The following is a 25,183-nucleotide window of genomic DNA, read 5'->3' on the forward strand; positions in this document are numbered from 1 at the left end:
CCCCCGCCTCGACCTGCTGGTCCCCTGTGCCTGTCCCCTGCTGCACCCCACGCCTGTGCCTGCAGTTATGGAAAATGGCGGGCCCCGAGGTTTGGGGGGAGCGTTGGTGCGAAGCTCAACCTCAGAGGGCCAGAGCTGCCGCCGCCTCCCACCGGCCTGCAGCCGCGGCCCGAAGGCGGAGACACTCCCCCGGGCCGCCGACCGCCCTCCATCAGCCCCCCCTGCGCACCGCCGTTGCCGGCCGACGGGCGGGACGGCTGGCGGCGGCGGGGCTGCCGGGGCTGTGTGAGGGCCGGGCGGCGGGCGGGAGCGAGCGGCCGCGCCGGCATGGCGGGGGAAGGGGCCGGCAGCCGGGCGATGGGGCGACGCAGCGCCGGGCAGGTGAGCGGCGGCGGCGGCGGCAGGCCGCGGGCGGGGAGCGCGGCCTGTGGGGCCGGGAAATGGCGGCGGCGTCTGCGTCTGCCTGCGAACAGGTTTCTGCGAGTGCGAGTACAGTAATGTGCTGTTAAAGACAATAAGCACAAAAAAAAAAAAAGCCGATTTGCTATCAAAATGAAAGCAGGTTCCCTTCTGTTGCGGAGACTAGAAGCTGCTCCCCACGCGTAACCTAGGAAACGGTCACTCTTAGGCCCTCTCTGTTCGTGATAGTCCTGCCAAAATGGCTCTGGCTGGAGGAGCAGCAGTGCCAACAGCGAGTGCCTCGGGAAGAGGGTGAGACCCGTGTCAGACAGCCTGCTGTCGAGCCCTCAGTGGTTTGTGGCTCCGGGTCTTGCAATCTGGGGATGACTGCTGCATTTCGTAGCATATTTTTAATCCACAAGTAAGGCCAGTTGCGTTCAGAACCGTGGTGTGTCCGTCATGTCTTGCAGCAGAGTCCAAAATAGGCTTGTGTGAAGGTCTTCCATGGTTTTGGACCTGCCGCTTGCTTCAGGTTCTTGTGCTGCAGCAGTCGGTGGGGAGGTCGTCAGTCCCTGCTCACCCGCTCTGTCACCCGGGACTGTACAGACCATTTTGTTGTACTCTGGCCCATCAAAACATATAAAAGGGGGAAAAAGTGTCACATGATGATACAAGGTCACTAATAGCCAAAAATGAAAGAGCGATCTGGAAGGTATGTTGCTTATGAAGATTAAATATGAATTTATACATGGAGGCTTTTTTTTTTAACACAGAAAAATGGATGGAATGATAATAAAGTGAAAATGCTGTATTTTACTTCTCCTTCGCAATAATTTTCAGCTAAACAGGTCAATCTCTGTTGCTCAGTTTTACTTATGTATGTGTGGGAGGGGGGAATTAGTGCTGAATTTGAAGTAGTGAATTTTCCCCTCTGTGTAAAAGCTATTTGTGAAACCATTTCAGGATGAGCTACAAGAATCAATTTCTGCTCGTGCAGCAAGAGAGCAAACAGCTGAATACTCAGACGACTTTGAGAGTGACGAAGATGGCATGTTAAATGGTAAGACAGAATTAAATATTTTTCCTTGTGTCCTTCCCTTCTTAACTCATTGCTAGATCACAGAGGATCTTGGTGAGTCAGTATGATTTAATGTTCCAAGATTTCATATTTTAACACTTTCTAAATCACTTAGTCTTCCTCTTCCAAGTTAGGAGTAGGATTCCCAGTGAAATCAGAGGTGGTGCCAACCTGCTAGACCAGATGCGGTCTGTGCTTTTTCCTACAGTTGTGATGGCCAGTTTTACTCCTTATCTATATTGTTTACTCTACACCTGGACGAGGCAATAGCGCGCAGCACTGTGAATGAAAGTGGACATGGTCTGAGAAAGCAATGGCGTTGTCTTACAGTTTTCCCAGTCTGTACAGTCAGTGAATAAGGGTGTAGGACACACTGCAGAGCATGCTTGCCTGGCAGTGTACACAGACTAGGAAACAGGTTTGATCTGGCTGTTTTTCTTGGGCAAGGATGCCTTTGATATTTGGTAATGTTTGTGTTTAGTCTAATGAAATTGGCCAAATGGCTCTTCTTCCTCCTGATATGGTGCTGCATGTTAAGGGAAATATGAATCTTAACATCATAGTGTTTTTTTTTAAAAGGACTTCCTCTGTGTCCTGTTTTTCATTCACATCTGAAACATCTTTTAAAAGTTCATGGGATGTTTTGATTTCCCTTTGCTGACAAGATTTAAAAAAAAACTTGTCCTACATTAAATATGTTACTCAACCATCATGACATTCTTTTGTCACCTTTCTTGAGCTTTTGAACGCTGAAATAATGTCAGTTAGAAATAACAGGCTACAGGAAGATAAGAATATTTTGTTTAAACATGTGAACCTTAGCATTGGAGCAGATAACTCCTTTGAGTATCTTTGAGTAGAGTTCAGATGGGACAAAAGTGAAGAGAATAGAAGGGGAGGGTGGATTCTGGTAACCAAACATGCCTAGCTTTGTTCTTGTTGACTTGCTTCCACTTCTTATGGAGACATATTTAAGCTGCATTTAAACTTCATGACAGATAATAATTAACCAGTGAATATTGGAAGTATTTTCTTCAGGTTGGGTCCATAGAAACGGGTGACAGGAAAGGAAGTAGAATAAGGATCTAGTTTGGTGGCTTTGCAGAGATCAGAGGTGCAAAAAGAGAAACGCTCAGAGCCTTAAGTCAGGAGAGGATTATATGAAAAATTCTGTTAAATTATAGAAGGTATAGTTTCTGTGTCCCATTTTTTTCCACTTGTTGCAAATGGAAGTTGACAATGTGCTATTTTCAGGTATTGGGGAAGAACTTCCTGAGAGTAATTCAAGTGCCGAAAGCACTAAGAAATCAGTTGCGGTTGAGTGTCCCGTCTCAGATGATGATGCCTCACAAAAAGCAGCATATTTGGAAAACAAAGCTGCTGATGACTTGACTTTATCCTTTCATGAAAAGAAGCTTCAGCAAGTAATGCTTTTAGAAGGTGAAAACATACAGGATGACAGAAAAGATAGTGAAGAAGAATGTTTGAAAAGTCAAAATGAGGGAGATGACAGAAAAAATAATGAAGAGTGTTCAGCTGCTGAAGAAGATAATAGTGAAAGTGACCACTGTAATGACTTGCCTATTCACGAACTACAGAAAAAAAGAAATCAAGAAGACAAACCTATACCAAAGCCACGGGTGCACAAAACAAGAAATGCTTTGGCATCAGGTGAAAAGAAAGCATTTGAATGTTGTTGCTCTTATTGTTTAGCCATATTACGGTACTTTAAAGTGTTGCAATTTGGGTTGTTTTCTGTGTTAAGTATCAGCTGCTTTGGTTTGCAGGGAATTTATTCAGTATTCTTCTAGAAATGCATATTTTGATACATCCAGCTGCCAGGGGGTATACTGAACCAGCGTGGGCTGAGTAGCAGGAGGTGTCTATTTACTTTTTGCTTTCAGGAGATGTAAACCAGCAGTTTGGGTGCTTAAAGTTCAGCTCTCTATCAGTGCATGTCCATGGAAGGTGTGTGGGGGGGCTACAGAGTTGCGTCTTCTCTGTGTGCGTAGCACAGAAAGCCATATTCACAATGTCCACAGCATCTGAGCACCCTTTAATGGAAAGGTCTTAACACAGGCATCCCTTCTCTATCACCAGTGAAGTTGGACCACAGTGTTTGCAACTGTAATGTTGGAAGTCGCGATGCTGAGATATCATGATGCTGTAATGTAACAGAATGACACAAAATGAGCTGTAACCAAAACATTTGTGAATGGTAGACTGCTCCTCATCACTGAGTTAAACATTCAAATGATCTTTTACTTTGATGATAGTGAGACACTTTGGATGTAAAGTCCAACATGTAAAAAAAGAACTTTAATGTTTCATTATCAGAATAGCTAATTCATTTTTAATATTCAAAGCAGAACTTGGAGTTCTGCTAATTGACTGTATGTGCTTTTACAAATATAAATTGTCTAAAGACTTCATATTTTTTATCTATTTCCTAATTGGAGAAGAATTTGTCCTGTTTGATGTTGAGAGAAATTTATGGCTGGTCATTACCTGTGATGGAACATTACAATTTTGAAATTGGTAGAACATGATTAACAATATCGGCTCCTTTTTCTCTTTCCACATGATGGCACCAAAGTGCTAAATATTTGAATGTGCAGCTGGGAACTGCAGGTGCCTGTCTTTCCTGGCCAGTATGCCTGTGCAGACTGGCAGAAAAAAGGTTCCTTCATGTGCATCTAAGTAGCGCAGTGATACTAGCATGTTGTCTTCAGTAATCAACCATTTTAAACTTTCTTATATTGGATAAATTGTTCCCTGTCCAACAGAGGAGGTGACTGTGCAGATACTAGTCAGCTTTTTCTGCTCCTTTGATTTTTCTTGTGATTCGCTGCATGGAAAAACTGTCAGTGCACTTGTAGGAATATTGTTGTTACCACTTAGCTCTCTAAACTTCACACTAATCATATAATTAGACTTTATGCATCTGAGTGTGCTGGATAGGCATGGTGATTCTCCCATTTCCTGCAATAAATTTGTATGAACTAGGACTTAATAAGAAATGTGTCCATGGCAATGTGCAGAATTAGACACACATTTCTATGTGAATTGGCATACATAAAGGCAGGTAGAAAGCCGTTGTATGGCTTGATCTTGTTGGGGGCAGGGCAGGGGGAAGAAGACATGAAGATAGGATTACTAAAGAGGAGGAAGGTGAGGAGCCAGAGGATAGGAATCTGTAAGAAACTGTTGCATGGTGGTTGTGCTGCCCAGTGACTGCCTTAGGGAGGGAAGAGACATCATGAAGAAGCTGGAAATATACTGAAAGCCCGTCTCTTCATCTGCATTTCTCATGATGTCTCCTCCTACCCAAGGTTGTTTTGTTCTGCACCATGCGGAGAGAAGCAGTCTTACCTCTCTATCTTCTCTAGTAGATACAGGGACAAGCAGAACAGCAAAAAGTTTTTCTTATAGCAGTGCTGTGTTAGATATGTGCTCTCTTTTATATTCATGAAAACTCTCTCTCTAATTGCAGATAAGCTCTTGAGTGTAGCTTCAATGTATGCACAGGGATAGTAAATTGTCTATCTAGAGATTATATTAGAAGCTTTAAAACTTTCATTAAACTTTCTGAAATAGTGGCTGCAACTCTTTATATAGCTGTCTGTATATGGCCTCACTATATTAAGCACAATAGTGTTCCAGACTAAAATGTCTTTAAATAGGTGTAACTGAAACTATAGTATTTGTTTTCAGCTGAGAATATCAGCATTCTTTCATTAGATGGCTGTTATAAACCATTACATCAACCAAGAAGTATTTTGAGAAAAAGTGGTCCTTTGGAAGACAATAAGTTTAATAGGTCAGAAGGAAAAATAACTTCTAGAAATGGATGGTCTTCGTTTTCAGCACTATCATCCCTAATTACACTGAATGCCCAAGCTGTGCCCAAGAAAAAATTGCTTGCCAAAAGCCCTGATCCTGAAGTAAGATAATATATGTGTTGATTTTTTTTTTTACCATTTATATTGAAAACTTTTGAAACTAACTTTTATTTAGCTGACAAAATTTTCTGGGAGAAGAATAGGAGCAGGAAAAAATGTCTTTGCCAGTAGCATTCTTATGATGAGGAGCAGATAAGAGAACATCATTCTTTTTCTTTTGAACTAGAAACAAGATTTTGTGATGGTTTTCAGCTTTATGTGCTGATTGGTTTTATTTGTCCAAATGTAAAACAGGAATTACACTTCTCCAGAGAGTTCTGAACAAGCATTCTGTTAAAGTGTTACAAAGTCAAATTATTCTGATTTGTTATGAATGGCTCACTTAATTACAGTATCACAGAATGGTAGGGGTTGAAAAGAACCTTTGGAGATCATCTAGTCCAACCCCCCTGCCAAAGCAGGTTCATCTAGAGCAGGTTGCACAGGAATGCATCCAGGTGCATTTTGAGTATCTCCAGAGGAGACCCCACCACCTCTCTGGGCAGGCTGTACCAGTGCTCTGGCACCCTCAAAGCAAAAAAATCTTTCCTCACGTTGAGATGGAATTTCCTGTGTTCCAGTGTGTGCCCATTGCCCCTTGTCCTGTCACTGGGCACCACTGAAAAGAGTCTGGCCCCATCCTCTTGATGTGCACCCTTTAGATATTTATAAGCATTGATATAATTGCCCCTCAGTCTTCCCGAGGCTAAACAGGCCAAGGTCTCTCAGCGTTTCCTCATAAGAGAGGAGCTCCATTTCCTTGATCATCTTTGTAGCTCTAACTGTCACTTTCTGATCTAAGGGTCCATGGCTAGAAAGTACTTCACCACCATTTTCCATTAATTTTAGTTCCCACAATGAAAACTGGAGACTCCAGTTTACTGATGTGTGGAGAAGCACCACCTGCAAAAGGTAGAACTTAGATGCAAGCAACCAAATAGTTGTTATCATTTGTACCTTAGTAATATCTAGTAGTCCAACATAAGTCCTCTTAAAAATCAGTGGTATTCTTAATTTCCTTTTTACTCTCTTTTAGTTCTTTCTCATGCCTTTGCGTCTCCTGTTCTGGATTTGAGAATGGCCCAGTCTCATTCTTGCAGTTGTGTCCAAGTATGGTATCATCCCAGGTACTGAGAAATTTGGCTCTAGAGGCATCCCAGGAATGGAGAGGAAGAGATTAAAGTTTGAGAATTTAGTTTTTTTACTGTGACTTATGCCAAGTATATGTGTCATTGTATAAGCATCTTTGAGACTTAAAACAAGTAATTTTAATTTCATTTCCTCTTATGCATTCAGCATGACTAGGCTAAATCTTTCACTTCTTCCTGCACCTTCTCCACGAAGTTTAATACAAACTAAGTAGCACTTTTCTATTTATTTGGATTTGTGAATCCTTAACGGTTCTTAGGGGATGCGCAGACCCTTTAGGAAATACCAAATCTGTGGGCTTCTCAGTGGTATCCATTGAATTTACCTTTCTTAGTCCCTTTTTTCAGACTGGCTACAAAAAATCCATGGACCCCAGGTTGAAAGGCACTGGAATAGGCTTAGATACCTTTTTTAATTTGCTAAGGGAATCATGCAGAGGGGTAATTTGCTGTATGCAGGACTGTAACAGGACCGTAACAGGACCGTAACATAGAGTGTCAGATGCAGCAAGAAAAATGCTATCTGCTTGGCCTACGTAATGTCTATGTGCTGCAGCCTAAGGAGATAGAAGATAGGACTTGGCTTGAAGAATTTAGTGCAGAAAGGTGAACAAAAGTTGAAAACTCAGACAATGTACTGAGTAGTAAATAACAAATATTAGCTTAGATCTGTGTTTAATTTCACTTCTTTTTTTTATATTTTGCTGATACCTTGGATTAGAAAATTTGGTCGGTATAGCTTGATGCTTTTAAGCATCGTTAATGAAACAATGTCTAAGGAGAGTTTGTATGGGGAAAAGGATATGAGCATCAATGTACTGGAACAGGTAGATTCTCCAAGTGCAGGGACAGCGTGAGATAAAGACAATGATAAAGGTGGTGTTGTCAGGACAAAGGAGGACATAGAAACAACACTGATACTGACTCTGCAACAAAAGTGGAGGAAAGGGGATTGGAAAAGATTGTTTAAATATGGTGCTAAAGTGTACAGGTATAAGAATTTCAAGCATACTGATCAAACATGTATAGCTTGAACTGTCAAGAAAGGAACTACAATAATAATACTTACAGGTTTGATGTGGCATTTTTCATCTAACCACAAGAAGGTTAGTATTTTGTATCCATTTTGCAAACAGAGCCAAACTGACTTGCACATTAAGTTCTGTGAAGTTCATGCTACGAAGTGCTCGTCGTCAGCAGTACGTCTGCTGTCTGCAGTTTCCTGTGCACTCAGTTCTGCAGCTTAATTAGAGTTGTACAGTTTCTGATGCCTGCAGTTTATATACAGTTGTACTATCTGGTAAGTGTGAAGTAAGATGTGAAAGTTTACATACCAACATATCAACAGAGGATAGAAAATAGTTGATATAAATTCGGAATTCTCCTTGTCGCCTCGAACTTACCATCGTCACTGTAAATCTAGGTTAAATTTCTTAGCTTGTCAGCATCAATATTCCTTTCTTCAGGTAACATGGAGTTAGTCTCTCATCCACAACTTTCATTTCTTTTAAGAATTACATCAGAAAACTGTGGAAGACTCTAGTTTGGAATTTACTGTGGCCTTTTTTGATTTGTGTCAGAATTGTTTTACAAGTTCAGATCTCTGCATTAGTGGCAGTTCAGATCTGATAAAAATGTTCTTTAAGTCTTATTAATAAAATGTTTTGTAAATGACGATTTCACCACTTAGGCATGCATTTAAATTGAGGGGATGTTTTGTTTAAATCCCTACCGTGGAATCTTTCTGTTATTTCCTTCTGTGTCCGACACCCCTGAAAAACACCACACAATGAAAGTAGTTTTTGTTACCCAAAGTGTCATACAGACTTCATTAGTTATTTGCTAGGTGTCAGATGAGCTTGTGCTGTGATTGCAGTGGCTCTTGATTGTGGTTTCTGCACGAGAACGATGTTTGGTTGGGGAGGCAGACAGGAGGTTTTGTCATGCTCACACATTCTATAACATTTGTTAAAACTTCAGTTGATACTCCAGTCTTACATTTAAATACAATACAAGTGAATACTCTTCTTATTAGTCCATATAATTCTTAGAAGGAAGTATGCAAAAAATACATTGAGAAACGATGAAATTCTTGTTCATGTGTCCCCTCAATCCTTTTTCTCCTGTTAGATCAAGATCAGAAGATCAGCACCAGTGACTTGAGACTGGAGGACAATAGTAGAAAATCCCCTTCTGTGACAGAAGCAGTGATGACCACAGCATATGAGAAAACAGAGAAATTAGAGAAGTCAACAGATGACAGTTCAGATGAAATGGTGAAAATAGTGGAAGAGCAAATAGTAACTGATACAATACAGAAGGTATCAGTGAATGATCAATCTGAGCATGGGGAGGCAAAGAACACTTCAAAGGACTCTGTCAAGGTATTATTCATATGCATTTTTACCATTGTATAGAACAATGTCCTAGGAGCATGGTGAAAGGTTTTGTGAAGTTACTGTCGGTACCTTAAATGTGTGGAACTGTAAAGTGTTAGTACCTTAAGTATGTAGAACTCTGTAAAGCTGACGATTTAACTCTGTCTTCCAGAACTGAGGCTCTTACAAATTCTGTGTAGGTTTATGGAAGATGTAGGGAGTACTTTTTACACAAATCATTTAAACAAGATAAAGGTACTGAAATGTGCATTTTCCAATCTTAATGAAATATCCTTATCCAAGTGAAAATGTCAGATCTGTATTGTGAGGTTAGCTGAATTGGAATGAGCAGGGTATGTTGGCAGAAGATGTAATCCACGGTGTGACTTGAATAATGGGTGAGATGCGAAGCACTTTATGCTTTATCATAAGAAAGAAAATACATAGATACACGTAACTGTTAAAGCTAAATATTAAAAACAGTTAAAAGAGTGTTTTTATAATAACAGGGAAGCCCACTGCCCAGTTGGGTTATTTTTATTCCTTCGTATTTCTAAACTATAGACTATATTTTTACATAATACGAAGAAACATTTCTAGGTGCCATTCCAAAAAGATACAGGCATTCTGAAAGGTTCGTTGGTTGGTTTGTTGGGTTTTCTTGCTTTCATACCTTGTACTGTACCCTTTCTATATTAGAGTGGCTTTCTTGCATATTTTCTAACATCATAGAATCATAGAATATCTCCTGTTGGAAGGGAGGACCCGTAAGTATTATTGAGTCTGACTCCCAATGTCCTTGTTAGCTTGTAAAATCTGTTTCATCCTGGTCTAGTTCTGTTGCTTGAGAGAGTCTGTAACTTTACTTTCCTTCCATGTTTCTTAGAAACTAAGTGAAACAAAGGAGAGAGTTCTACAAAACCCAAAAGCTTCTTTATCTGACAGGTAAGAGAAAGATGCCCTGTATCACAGTCTTACACAGCAGAGTGCAAGATGCATGTAAATGCCCTGACAACGCTGCTTCACTCTATTTTCTGTCAGCGTCGTCTTCACTGCTGACAACCTCTGACCATCTGTAGAAAACAGTTTAGTAGATGTGGCATGTTGTTATAACCCTTGCTCAGGGTTATATGAGATCAAACTCCAGTCTCTTGCGAGTGTCTATGATGAGTGTGTGCTACTGGATCCACAAATGAATCCAGTCCATGATGTCTTTACAGGTTTTAAGCTGTTTTGTAGATGAAAGTATAAGGAATTTGTAAACTTTCTTGGGCTGAATATATTGAGTAGTGGCTTGTTTTGGCATTAGTAAAGCCCTGAGAAGAAAACAGGCTGCTTCCTCCTTTCCCTTTTCCCCCATCCCCAGCCAAGTGCAAGTAAAAACAGCATCACAGTAACTTTTGGTATACACTGAAATAAAAGGAACACTACTTGGTATCAGCCACAATAAATGGAAAGATCATTAATGTGTATGTGTGTATTTTTATAGGTCTCTGTCTTCTGCATGCTTAAAGAAAAAGGGGAAAGCTGTTCCATCAGCTGCACCTATTTCATCTCAGTATCTGGGAACATTAAAGGTGTTGGAGGATAAACGTGTGCAGAACAACAGTACAGAATTTGACAAAGCAGATAGTTTACGAGCAGCTGTTTTCCAGGTAGATCTTAAAAACAAACAAATAAAAACCAAACAAAACTATGCACGTAGAAGTGCTGTTGTAGAAGTCAAAGCCTATTTTCTTGAAATCGGTATTTCTGAGTATATTCCTTGCATATGCTTACAGGTGTAATAATCCTTTTATTCTATTGGCTATGCCTTTACATCAAATTATAAACTAAAAAGCTAAGTGAGAGTGACATACAGTGGTTCATAATTTATTATGTCATACTATTTTCAGACACGTATAATATTTTGCTTTATTTCTACTTCTTCCTTAATGTAAGTAAGTGTGTAGTTTAAAGTTTCTTTTCCTGGTGTGTTCTATTCACTTGGCATTCAGGAAAAGTGAAAACAAGTGTACTGTTCTCTTCAGAAGGATCATCTATGTAGATTCTGTGTAGAATTTCATAACAATTAGTTTGTGGGTTTCAACAGTTTTTTGCTACTAATCTGTGAGAAAAACTTTCATTAACAGATGCTGTTCATATTAGCATGTGTTTTTAATACTTGTTATGGTTCTCGAACAAAATTGAGAACCTCAAATCTATATTTATATTGTCTCCATAATTTATAAAGGTAAAATAGGCTTCAGTTAGGACACTTGTATCTCTAAGCAGCATAACAAATATATAATTAAACCTTGAAAAATTAAGCCTGATTCTGCAAATGGCTAATAACACTTTATGAATGCCTGAAGTCTCACTCTTCCCAGTTGGATTGTATTATCTTTAATTGTAGGTATTTGTAAGAGATACCATAAATGTAAATTGTATTCCTGTATACCAAGTGATGAGAATCTATTTCAATCTTCTTTTTCATTTTTCTTTAATGCTTACTTTTTTGGTGTTTTTTTCAATATTCTTTATTTTAAAGATCCTTAAGCTTTTTGGTATTTTGTAGCTATGATTTTAGAATCTTAGACTTTTTGATCATAGTGGTTGTGTGATCACAGCTTAGTGTTCCACATGGGGTAGTTATTTAAGTAGCGCATGGAAGAATTAAGAGTAATTTTGGTCGTCATTATATTGTGCTGCTTTAGTAATATTTGGTTGTTTTAACAGGACTTTTTTAGTTATACCTTAAAAAGACTGTAAAAGTATAAAAGTCCTCTAATGATTCTTGCAGAATTGGTGGGAAAAGAAAAGGCTCTTTCTACTGGAATCAAAAAGAATTGAAAAGAAGAAAGCTGAAGATCTAAGGATCAATGCTGAAAGGGTTTGTTTGCATTCTTGTTTAAAAAGAAGTTGACAAACTGTAATTGTTTGCAGTACACTCACCTGTGCTTTCTGCCTAATTACATCACTCCGCTATTCTAAGGCATCTGAGGCATCTGGTGAGTTGAAACAGTAAATGGCACGTCCCCCTTGTTATGGTTGCTCTAAAGCTTGTGTGGCTGATGCTTCCCTACACATTTACATAAGTTATGTTAAAAGTATGCTTCTTAGATTAATTTTCAGGTTTGTTTACAACTACCTTGGGGTGCTTGACCCTTGAGGTGTTAAGTTTTAATTTGTCATCTGTTAGAAAATGAGATTGCTCCCTATTTCAAGAGATGCTTATCTACAGAGGACCATATTTTCAATAGTACGTGCACAATACTTAGGTTTGTCTTTTAAATACTTAATATGCTTCTAAGCGTTTAACATGTATTTCATATTCTTCTACACATATTTCTCAGGAGTAGTTTGTCTCATTTGATTAAGTTAAATTAAACATGAGCATAGAAAAAAACGTTCTATATAGTTCAAATTGAACTCTGAGTATTACTTTGAATGTTGCATGCAAATCAGTTTCCATTTCTTTATTGCTCCATCTAATCCTACATTTGACAGAGTTTAAAGCATACTATTTCGATTATACTTTTACATTTAAGTGTATTTAAATGTAGCCTGTTATTTTCACTGTAGAAAGAAGCTGTTAAGAGAGAGGAAGCAATTGCGTCTTTTGAAGCCTGGAAAAAAAAGAAAGGAAGAGAAGCAAAGAAGTTAAGTGAAAAAAAGAAGGTTGAGGAACTTAAGAAAAAGAAAGCAGCAGAACAGAATGAGCAGAGAACAGAAGCAGCACAGAAGGTCACGTGGAATATGTAAATAAATGTGTATCTGATATGGTTCGTGGTTATTGAGAATAATTTTGGTTAATCCAGCAAGAGATGAAAATAATTCTGAAATCTAAGCGTGGTTAATCTTTGAAGAAAGCTCATATTGGATTCTGTTCTCTTTGAAGTATGTAGTGTTTACATTTGCATGCAAACAGTTATTTTTCCATATTTGGATTCCATTAACTGAAGGTAAAATAAACTCCATGTAAATACACTGGCAATGAACTGTTACTTACTGGGAAAAAGAATTTATTCTTTTTAGTTATAGTGATACCCACTTCTGAGCAATGCTACAAACAAATATTCCAAAATTGGAATGTGTAGAAATCACAAGAAGTAATAATACAGAATGAGCAAGTGGAGCATTGACAAAGAGGTGGGGAGTAAGATTCCTAATGAATTTGTGGTCCTCTTTAGGCATTTGAAAAATGGAAAGAAAGAAAAGCAGAATATTTAAGAGAGCAAAGCAGAAAGGAAAAACAGTCTGAAAGAATCAGGAAGAAGAAAGAAGAGGAACTGGTTGCAGAGAAGAAGAGGGATAGCATGTCAGCAGTTGAAAAATGGTACTAGTCCACTGGGTTTTGGAATATCATAGTTTCCCAAATCTTTGCTTAGAAATGTGATAGGTCTGCTCTGAGTGCTTGGCGTGCTTTTCACTGGGAGACAGTGGCATGCTTGACATCAAGCTCTTCAGATCCAATGGAGAACAAGTATAATAATGAGAACAAGCTGTACAGCTTCTTTCAGTTTAGTAACTTAAATGCTTTCCTCCCCAAAAGGCTACTGACTAAGCCCAGGCAGAAATACTGAGACTGAGAAGTAAGATTCATTGAGTAGTATAATGTCTTATGTGATCAGTCTCATACTTCATTACTAAGGAAGGAAGGTAAATCTTTATGTTAAAGTTTTTTGGAATACAGTGTATGAATGTAGGTATATTTGCAAGCAAATGAGATGTGTCTGCTGGAGAAATACTTTGTTAGTTTTACAAGCCAAGAGTTTTCACAGGCCACGTGCAAGTCACTGTTACCCACAGAAGTTTTGAATCTCATTTTTATATGATACCAAACAGGAAGAAAGTAGTACAGAAAAGGTGATGCTATAATAGATAGAATAGTAGGTTAATTTATACCTATATGTGGTGATATAGTGTATAAAGATGGACTTTGAAGTTTTGGAACATATATTCTCAGTCTTTCATTAAATGTGTAAAATATCTCTTTTGACTCAATTTAGTTAATCGGTCACAGATGCAGCATTTAGTCTGTTACATGATGATCTCCTGTTCTTCCCTCTCACTGTGTAGGAATGAAAAAAAGGAAGAATATATGAAACAGAAGAAAGCAGAAAAAATCCTAGAGAGAAGAAAGCAAGAAATACAACAGGCAAAGAAGGAAGAAAAAGATAAAAAGGCTATGGAGGAATATGAAAGATGGCTGGTAATTTTTATTTTTCTTTTGCGCTTTGTCAAAACCGAAAAGGTTAATGTAGTCACGACTGTGGGCACTTTTGCATTGTAATACTCATGGTTTGTCATGCTTTTATGAGAGGGGCCAGACGATGGCAGCATTACATAGCTAGTCCCCCAAAATTCTTGAACAAGAAGATAAAATATGGTGTGCTTGATATTTAGCGTCGGGAAAATATATTTCCCTACCTACATGTCATAGCCTTTTGAATTTCATAGTTAGTCTTCGTTTTTTGACATTCCATGTCAGGAGCAACCATCTCTGAAGGGCCAACTCACCACAGCACAAAACCTGCAAAGCCAAGCAGTATCACCAGCTGCAACAGTGAGTGCATATATATTAAAGGAATTCAAGGAAGCATGTAAAGTGAAGACTTGTATAACTTAAAATTGATAAAAGCACATGTAATGAGGTTTCAGATTACTTCCATTTACTAGAAAGGGTGGAACTCTGATGCGCCCAATTACATTTTTCCTACAACAGCGTACTTTAGTCACAGTCGTTAAGCAGTGAATTTATCTAGTAATCTAGTACTCTAGTCTCAACAATAAGGCAGTGGTGCAGTGTTTTTTTTCCTTGCTACAGAAGGACAAACTAGGAGAGGTCAGTAATATTCTCAGCATATATTGTTTTCCTAAAGATGTATAACTTAGTTAAAGAAAAACCTGCATTTTTTATCCACACCCTAAGACCAGTCATATATCATACTGACTTTCATAGTTTTCTTAATTTGAGAGTGTTTCTTCTGTTTTCTCTCTTCCTTGTGATTTCTGGCATGTGTCCTGTACACACAGTCTGTGTTGCCATGTATAAGAATGGCGTCTTGCAACTCAGCTGGCTTAAGATCTTTACAGGGATTCATTTGTACTGGCAATAGCTTAAAAAAATCTTTTCAGAGTCTCGAGTGGGCTTTCTATTTTTTTGGGGGGGGTTAGGGGGGATCGATGGGAACTGAGGTAGGCTGAGGGACAGATTTTCAAAGGACAGTCATCCGTAACTTGGTTAACTCGGAAATATGCAGTAATGTAAAAAAACAGAGTCTGCCTGTTTTCCCTTCTCTCTATTTTCAAACCTTTTTAGTCTTAGGTCTCAGTCTTTAAAGATCTTACATGACCTGGTCCCCTGTTGGAATACCTCTGATTTCTGTAATCATTGGTAAGAAGTGTTTTCTCTGGTCCCCTTTGTGATTTCCGGATCAATTTTGTCAAATGATTAATGCCCAATCTTAGATTATTTCTTGCTTAGTCAATATGCCTAGTTCCCAAGGAAGGAAGTATTATGCTATGAGTGCTAGCTAACACACTGTCCCAGTATAACTGCTTACTGAGACTATCTTCAGAATTAGCGTAGTGGTACCAAAGCACGAATGTTACCTCTCATTGTACATTTGACTTCCTTGCTGTCTTGGACTCTGTACAAAGGTAAAAAAATTACCCCGTTTTTAGGAAATGAAATCTGATGCCTTGCACAGGCTCCCTTGATCAAATTGTGTATAAATTCCTCAGCTCATCACTTCACTTGGATTATTAACATAAATTTTAGTGGTTGGAGGAATGACCAGATCTAATTGGATGTGCATGTGCCTACATGAGAGGAGCAGTTCAAAAAATAAGCAGGTGTTGGAGGATGTGATAGCTACTGAATTGGTTGGCAGAGTTACCTCTGAAATTACCTGATTTTCAGTGTCTATGTGCAAGTGTTGACTGATGTGTCTCATTCCCAGTCTTCACATTTTTACTTTCTGAAATTGTGCTGATTCTTGCAGCTAACACACTTCTGTTTGAGAAGGCATATTGGGCAATGGCTCTGTCATCATGTTTGGCCAGAATATTATCTCACTTTGTATAGTAATACAGAAAGTACACACCTTCGGTGAACTGCAGGAGAGAAACACCTGTAAAGTTGTCAGTGTATTATCAAGGGAACAAAGGTGATATCTGCCTACAGGTAGATAAACAGGCATCAAATCTAAGAGGGCAGAATTGTGGAAGTCTTCTAAGTGTATTTTTTCAAAGAGCATTTTTGTTTGAAGGGAAATAAAATAGTAGTAATATAGTGGGAAGTATTCTGATATGTTTTCATTAGCATTCAGCAGAAATTAATGTGTAAATTCATCCTCAGCTTTTGTGAACCAGATGTTGACCATAATGCATGGGTAAAAGAGACATAAAAATCTCCTTGTAGTTCTTCTAAAATATAAGAAACGTTCTGCTTTTATGTTAATAGAAATTCTGTTACTTATACTTTTAGAGGTCATTGTGTGAATGTTTGGAGAAGATTACTTATTAAGCATGAAAATAAATGCCCTGAAAAAGGCTATTAACACTTGTAAAATGCCAACATAAAAAGGATAATCTTGAGCTGAGATACTTTAGTATTGCTGAGGAAATTTAAGCTTCTGATTTTTTTTTGTTTCATACTACTTGCCTCTTGCTACTCCCCAAGTACTCTTCAAGCCAATCTAGATGTTGTGTTTGATAAATGATCATTTTTCACTTAATACATGCTATCAATGTCTGACACTTGTCATTGACATGTACTGATTCTGAGGAGTAGAACGTGGAGAAGAATCATGTAGGAAGTTTATAACAACAGATCAGTTTAGTTTCCATTATTTTTGGGGTAGTAATCTTGATACCTGATTTCTGTAGAGAAAAGTGAGTATCCTACATGTGGTATGTTCTCCATTTTACATGATAAACATTAACCTAGTATGAGTTGATGAGAAATAAGTCTGCTCTCAAATAATTCTTGAAGATAAACATAGTAAGGTTAAATGCCCTAAAAAAAGTTTGAAATTTTACCTTGAGGTTCAGCATGCTCAACATCTATTTTTGGCATACTAAAGCTGTTCAAAAACATGAGGAAATGATGTACCAGATGAGTCTCATGGATTTGTTGCTTTTCTGGGTTAGAAACAGCTGACGTGGGTTATTCATTTAATGTAGTTTAATAAGATCTACCTGAAAATACTTTCTATATTGGAATTTTAATCTCCTGGCATTGCAATGTGTTAGAAATAAGGCTGTTATTGTTATTCCTCTTAAATGTTGTAAGGCTTCTGTACTATCTAAAATTCAGTTCTTATGTGGCAGTCATACTGCTAAAGAATGTGATCTTCCCAGAAGGCTATCGAGTAGGAAACTTCCACAGAGAAATCAAGCCATACAATTGAGTTGATCTGTTGTATGACAAACTACAGTTATTGTTTTTCTCTCTCACTATTTCTATTGCTATTACTCTTCTCCTGTTAGTGCAAATAACATCTTGTTTATTATTTTAGGGAAGACTTATATCAGTTATGTCTTATGAGAATATGAACTGTGGTTAGGACTAGAATATAGAAAGCTTTGTGTGTGTTGACGGCAGAGAAGAAGACAGTAAGTCTTCATGTCAAATTTAATCTTTTAAAGACTAGATAAATTAACTCAAGACTGTTTCCTTGGCTCTAGGATTCATTCATGAAAGTTGGATCTTCAAACCCCAACGTTCAAAACTGAGACATGATTAAAAAATCCAAAGCAACTTTCATTCTCTTTCTGGGTGGGTGTGTGCTTTGTCTTTGGTTTGGGTTTTTCATACGTGAGTCTGTTGTGCAACATGTATTCAGTAAAGAGTGCTTTATAAGCATAAAGTACGCACATTTCTTTGTAACACTTGATTTCTCAAATAATTGCCAGCACTGCAATACAGTAAGTCCTATTTTTAATGAGTTTTCAATTACCTGTCCTGATGTGTCTTTGAATGCCAAATACATATTCAGGTTCTAAGATTTGTAGAATATAAAAATTGTCTGGATATGTGAAATACTCCAAAACAGGAATATGAATCCCATATGTGTTCCATTATAGAGCTCATTGTTCCCAAGCTGTACTGCTTGCACATACCTTGTCACCTTTTTTAAAAGATGTCACTGATAATGCAGACTTCTTTCCTCTTAGGGTACTAACCAGTTCCCTTTAAGAATTCCTGAAAAAATTATCTTGAACTTCTTCTAAAGACCCAAAGGCCCCAGTTATGTTCATCTGAGGAGGATGTCTATGGAAGGAGAAAAAATGCAAAAGTGTAGGATGACAGAGAAGAGTCAGAATCTTGTAGCGCTACAAGGCCAGTTTGTCTCAATTACTCCATATAATCAGAAAGATACAGTTTGTACAGAGAGATAATATTTTTTATTCTACTAACTGTGATGAACTTTTGTATTGCTTGTTTTAGTAAAGGGCATTACTTCTCCATGCAAACCCTATCTTGCTTTTAATCAGCTTTACTGGTAACAACATGAAATAATTCTGTGTTTATTTAGCCAGACCAGACATTCCTAACTGAACTGGATCTTCAGATTTATGTTAACCTAAAGGGCACAGATTAAAATCATATTGATAGGGTTGATGTTTCAGTGCATGTTATGCTTTCTTAAATTTTTCTATGTATCACATGTATAGCTAGCATTAATACAGTTTGACTGCTGCGTATATGTGAAACGAGAAAACTTCCACTTAAGCTCCTTCTACTTTCATTTACCAGCCTAATCTCTCAGCCACAGTTACCTCACTAGTTCTCTTCTCACTTACGAATAATAGGCAAACACTGCTAGGATCTTGGGAATTTTCAGGATATACAGTGTCCCTCAGAGGGGTAGGATCATGGGTTATCTGAGAGTGCCAGTTATTTTTTGGCCATCTTCAAGGAGCAGTACTTCCACTGCAGTGCAGTTTGTACATGTGACTATATGAAACTTTTTTGGTGCTTCAAAATACTGGCTGGTAGGCTGCAAAAGAGGAAAGGACCGGGGTTGGATTTGGCACAATTGATGATGATTTTAAGCCTGCATATCCACGTTGCATCCTTACTAGCAGTGATATGTATAGTGATATGTATGCCAGTTGTTGGTCCTTGGAATGAAGGCACTGTTCATGTGCCAGAAAGCCATCCGCTCGAGGACCTTTTACCCACCTGTTAAGAGGGGCACTGTAAGTTATGCTCTGGTTCATAATGTCAGCCTTGGTTCCACCTAGAGAGAAAGTACTTTTAAGTCAGTAAGTGGTGTGCTTAAGCATGCACTGCAAACCTGCAAGTATGATGCAAGGGGAATTTGCACCTATGAAGAGCTCTCCAGTGTACTAAATTGCTGATGCAGATGCACCTTTAGATGCTGGTCTTCACAATGGTGAAGTGGCAGTCATCTTTGCAAAGAAGAATGCTTATTTTATATAGAACAGAAAAATATAAAAATTCAAAAGAAATTATAAATAATTGCAAATAACTTTTTGAATGACACGTGCCTTGAAAATCATTAATTAATCATGCACAAAAAGAATATTGTTGTTTGAAACAATAGAAAATATCAGAATCTTGTAGTGTGTTTAATATGTTAGATAGATATTTCTTTATAAATAAATTGTTTACTTCCCAGTTTGTTCTAGTACATGACAAGTGTGATTTAATAAGTGCAGAAAGTTAGAAAGATGCATCCGTGTTCTCATGTAATGAGAACAACGTATTTAGCATTGCGATTTAGGTATCCTCTTAAAGAAAAGAAGTAATTAAAATGAGACTAATTATGTACAAGACAAATACACTACTTAATCCACTAAGCCTTCTGTTGGGCTTTTTGTTTAGATAGTGCACAAAACAGCCTCATCCTTGAGACAGTAACCTTAATTGTAAATGACATCAAATGTCACAGCCTCCTGTGTTGTGTTGTGCAGTGTGTGTGACTGAATCCCTAAAAGGGATGCGCTAAGCTCCAAAAGGCAAATCTCCATTGCATGTTAACTTTTCATTTTACACAAGAAAGATATAACAGTAATTGTAACTTTTCTTTTGGTGGAGTTAGCTTTTTATTTGGGATTTTTGTTGTTTGTTTTTTGGTTTGGTTTTTTTTGACACATCTTTTTATTCTCAGGAAAAGAAAGAGAAGAGAGAGCAGCTTGAAAAGAAGCAAAAGAAGTTGCAGGCTGTCCATGGGGATGAAGCGCCTTTTCCCTGGAGTCCACCTGGCAAAGTCACATATTCAATGAATTACTGAGCAGTTTGTTGCCTTCTATGAGAAGAGATGATACACAAAATTCTGACAATGGCTAGTCATTATTTCAGTAACAGCTGATTTTCACTGAATCCATAATAGATGTTGCATCTTTATTTTTTGTTTATTTTCTCTCTGGAGTTTAAATAGATCAGATGTCCCTTTCCATTGCTTTAGAATCATAGAATCATTTAGGTTGGAAAAGGCCCTTGGGATCATCGAGTCCAACCATCATCTCCACTCTACAAAGTTCTCCCTTACACCATATCCCTTAACACCACATCTAAACGAGTCTTAAACACATTCAGGGATGGTGACTCCACCACCTCCCTGGGCAGCCTGTTCCAGTGTAACCACTCTTTCTGTGAAGAATTTTTTCATAATGTCCAGCTTAAACCTAGAAAATGTACTGATTTTTGTAATTCCACATTTAACTTAGTTTTGCTAAATCCTGCGTTACTTCATTCCTTTTTGATGAAAGTGTATATTCAGGATACATAAGGCTGGACTCTGGCATTTTTTTCACCTAATAAGTAGCACAATGGTTATTTTAAGTTACTGGGCCACACTGCTAGGGGGTTAAGTCTGCAAGAAATGCTTTGTGAAAGAGGGAATGATGGGTGAAGAGATGTTGGTGCTCTTTTGATAGAAAGAAGACAAAAAGCTAAGCAGTATGGTAGGGGGATGTCATTTTCATACACGAAGAGACAAGCTACATAGAACATAATATAATTCTTAGATTATATTACATTATGAAACATAAAAATAGTTTTTAAATTAAAGCTGCATCAAGCAGGAACAGGATTTCATGGGGCCAAAACCAGTCAGCCATGTGATGATACAAAAGAATGAAACTGGAATCCATATCATGTAAAATGATCCAGGACTAAGGCAGACTGTAACTCTTCATTCCATTTCAGGTCCTCATATACATTCCATAGATCTCCTGCATCTTACAGGCAACAGCAATTTTAGAGGCATGTTTTTGCAGTTTACACAAAATCTTATGTAAAAACTGCAAGAGCAGAACAGTGGTGCTCTTATGAGGCAACCTTAGATACTGAAAATTACTTTTTTGGAACTTAATTTGAAGGCTTCTGTCATTGTTTTAACATGATCAAGTAAATCCTTCCCAAACACGTTTTCATCGTTGCTAATGAGCTAGTTGGTGTAGTAAATTATTAAAATTTGTTGGTTTTTTTCATGGCTATTTACCTCACTATTTCGTCAACAATGGCAAGACTACATATCTTTAGAGATCTTCACATCTCTTGTTTGCCTACTGTCTAAACTCAAGCTGTTACTTGTGCTTGCGTTTTCTTATTTGAATTTCAAAAATCACTCTAAATCACATTTGCTCCTCAAGCGTATATCTAAAAAAAAGAAATGAAAACATCACTGCCAACCAAGAAGTAAAAAATCTAGTCTTTAAATTATAGATGTAATTTCTCAAATGAGAATCTTGCTCCTGTTTAGACTGACAGCCTCCTTGGGAAGTCAAAGGAGCATTGGAGAAGTAGACTTGCCTTTTTCACTTGAGTCCTGTGCTGTTCATGTAAGACTGGGGCACCTCCTCGGAAAAGAAAACCCACAAGACTGGCAACCAGATGAATTTCTTTAGTTTCCTGATGTTTCTTGCTTGTGTTTTTATTTTTTAGGAAGAGCCATTGAGGATTTAGAGATGTTTGTTTTGGACATAACTCACTTTGTTGTCAGAACGCTATACAGGTGAAATTTATTGCTGGTACGTATGTAAAAGTGAAATCAAAAGGATATCTATTCTGCCTCATTGCTTAACATGGTCCTGTTCATTATTGTTAGCATGAACTCTAGTTCTGTGAATTTGTAGTTCAGGCCTTTTGCAAAGTTTATGACAGGCAGAAGTGGGTGCTAGAAAGCAAAAAGAAGATGTATTTGTTAGAACAGTAGGTAGGTGTGTAGTTCTCACAATTAACATAATTCCTATCAATAAACAAGTGTAGAAGGGTTGTAAGACATACACTGTTTCTGTTGCATATGATCTGTTGAGTGTCAAGAAGTATTTGCTAATCTTGAGAATAGTGGTGAGGTTTCACTAGTAGTGTTGCGGGATTTTTGTACAGCCAAATCATCTGACAGATCAGATTTGATCCTTTGTGGAGTGGTTTCAGATTTGATACAGCTTGTTCTAGATTATGAAGTATATTTATTGCAGGATCAGGCTTGAGTGTATTGCTTGGTATTTTGCACTGCATGTCTCGACTTCCAGTTGCCTTGCATGAACTGTGTTCATGGTGGCCCTGCTCTGTATTGGGATTTTTGAGCAGGTCTCTGCTTGTCCTGCCTCTTGCTTCTAGTTCTGCCTCAAAATACAGCATTATTGGACCTGGCTTTTATTCTTTAATTTGTTTCCAGCCTTCTGTCACTGGGCCACTCCCCTGGAAACGTGGCTGGAACAGCATTTGTTCCACTAAAGAGCATATAGAGAAGCTAGGGACCTTTATGACACCCATCCTTTGATTATACGCAGTCTGCAGGTAATGCACACGTGATGTCTTCCAGTGGACCTTAATGACAGTAGTGACCTTTTTGCCCCTTCTGTGAGACTCAGTCTGTGCAAAGAGTCATCACTCAAATGCTGACATTCCGTATTGGGCAGCATTCATACAGGTTCATGCTAAGCTCACTGTTGTTCATTGGGGCGGAGGAAGACATTGGTCAAGAAGGGGAGAGGGCATGGCAGAGGGGCTGGAGTGCCGGCTGGAGCTTTCGGAAGCGCCCTGAGGCCTGCACTCTGCTCTTGCCGAACCGCTGGAGTCTGGTTGTGTTCCTAGGCCATTGGTGGGTTTTCTTGTATGCTGCCTTCACAGTGGTACCCACACTGAGCTTCCTGCACTGCAGCTTTGCAGTACATTGCATTACCACAGGCGTTTCCAGTTAAGGAATCCTGCACGTTAGTTTTTTTTGGAGAGATCCAGCAAATCGAGATTGTTACCTGACTTAAGCCAGGTTCTAGCACAGATACTGCAGACAAGTGAATACAGGGCTTTCATAAACTCTGGGTCTGGCTCTGGCTGTTACCTCATGGCAGGTCAGGCAATTTTTCCAGCAGTAGTGGTATCACAATGACAGTATGGGCATCCAAAGAGAAAGCAGAATCTGCCCACAGAAACTTTCAAGAAGTTGAGAAGAGCAGCTTCAGTGGGCAGGGTAGGGTAAAATTACAGATACCAGCAGGAGAGAGGTAGCAGAATTACAGCACAGGCAGAATGCCACACACCTGGCAACTCAGCCCACCAATATTTTATGGGGAAAAATAATGGAATGAATTCAAGCATTTAGGCTGGAGCGGTGATGTGCATCATCTGTCCACTAGGCTTTTAGCACTTGCAGCCTTGAATTCAGGTTTAGCATGTCAAGAAACTGTAGCTAAAATACCACGGGAGGATGAACTGTGTAGCAGATAGCAGAGTTTGCTGCACGGCTGTTGTGATCAGATCAGGAGAGAGTGAGGCAAAGCCTGCAGCCTGTGTGAAACAAATCGTCTGGATCTTTAGTTTTGCGGTGTCCAGCTACAACAAGCAAGGCAGGTCCCTGTGCTGGCAGGCTTATAGTTGAGGGATGCAAATGACAAGGATGGTAGAGGTAGTAGCAGAGCTGGAAAAGGGTTTGTCACATGCCTGTGTCTAAACTGGGTACTGCATCCTTACTCGCTTTAAGCCTTCAGATGAGTGGATAGAAAATTTTTGACAGAAGATGAAAGTGGGAAAATGTTGGTGACATCTTTCAGAGGAGTGATATACCCAACACTCATATAAATTCACAACTTTTCAATTACAAAAAGATGCTAAAGATCAATAGACATGGAAAAACAGTTGCTACAACTGTGTGTTTGACTTCTATAATAAAATTTTGAGAGCTTTGCCTAATTTTACATTGTAAAAAGTTGGACATGTTACAGCATGATGCAATCATTGTAGAAAAAAATCGAGAAATATGAACGTATGTACATTAATTTTTAAAAATGTACATATATCTGTAAATCCTGTTAATACATTTATTGATGACAGAGGGAAAATATTTTGGTATTTAATAAAGTATATTTTAATATAATGTCCTCAATGTTTTAATCAGATCCTAGGATACAGATCTTTCATTATTGTTAATATGACAAATAGATAGGGAACTGTCCCACTGAAGTCAGATCTTCTGGCACGGCAGCTCACAGACTACAGCTCAGGTTTGCTTGCTGCCACACCTGTGCAAATAAACACGTGGGGGCTTCCAAGTAATGACCTGGAAGATGATCAGTATCTCTCATTTTTTCCACAGTATTTTTTTCAGTCATAAGTTGTTGCATTGGTGCACTAAAGGGACAGGCTGATGACTCAATTGAAGTTAAAAAATTGACATGCTATATACAGACCTGCTAAAAACTGAAGTGCTGATCCACCCAGTGTTGCCCGGTCACGATGTAGCCACATGACAAAATGCCTCACCTCTCTTTCTCAGGAACTGTCTCTTTGCAAAGGGAAGTTTATATAAATCAACTAAAAAAGGAGATGGGATTACATTAAGGATAAATAATTTTCTATTCCAGTTCTCTCATTCGGGGTAAGAAAGATTGTGCACTGTTCTCTCTCGTATCTTCTTTTTCTTTCATATTCACTAAATATGAGGCCATTAGATCATCTTACCTGATGTGTGTATCATGGACTGCTTCGTTTCACTCAGTTAATTGTGTGTTGCACTGAGTCACTTGAATCTAACAGGGGTGAACTAGTTTGGGTTGCAAATGCTGATGGCAGCCTTGGCAGCAAGTCAAGAGCTGGACTTGCTCTAGAGCGTTGGTATCTTTCTTGCATTGGGGAGCCCAAAACTGAACACGGTGCTTCAGATGCACTCCTGCACCCAGATGCAGTCTCACACAAGCCAAGTAGAGGGGAACAGTCACTTCCATCAGCCTGCTGAATACACTCTTGCTAATGCAGCCCCCAGTGCCATTGGCATT

The 25,183-nt window shown here is 38.6% G+C and overlaps 1 protein-coding gene across 1 annotated transcript; it reads left to right on the forward strand.

Moving 5' to 3' along the window:
- The first annotated feature begins 256 nt into the window (after nucleotides 1-256).
- On the forward strand, nucleotides 257-24,845 carry MAP9 (microtubule associated protein 9). Its single transcript, XM_054203969.1, is given in 14 exon segments — nucleotides 257-381; nucleotides 1,363-1,459; nucleotides 2,732-3,148; nucleotides 5,192-5,421; nucleotides 6,221-6,279; nucleotides 6,281-6,330; nucleotides 8,697-8,950; nucleotides 9,831-9,889; nucleotides 10,434-10,599; nucleotides 11,727-11,816; nucleotides 12,509-12,670; nucleotides 13,117-13,262; nucleotides 14,006-14,138; nucleotides 20,074-24,845. Coding segments are annotated over 14 exon segments (2,040 nt in total). The 5' UTR covers nucleotides 257-327; the 3' UTR covers nucleotides 20,197-24,845.
- Nucleotides 24,846-25,183: the final 338 nt, after the last annotated feature.

This window comes from Rissa tridactyla, chromosome 5 (genome assembly GCF_028500815.1).
Source record: "Rissa tridactyla isolate bRisTri1 chromosome 5, bRisTri1.patW.cur.20221130, whole genome shotgun sequence".
Lineage (NCBI taxonomy): Eukaryota > Metazoa > Chordata > Aves > Charadriiformes > Laridae > Rissa > Rissa tridactyla.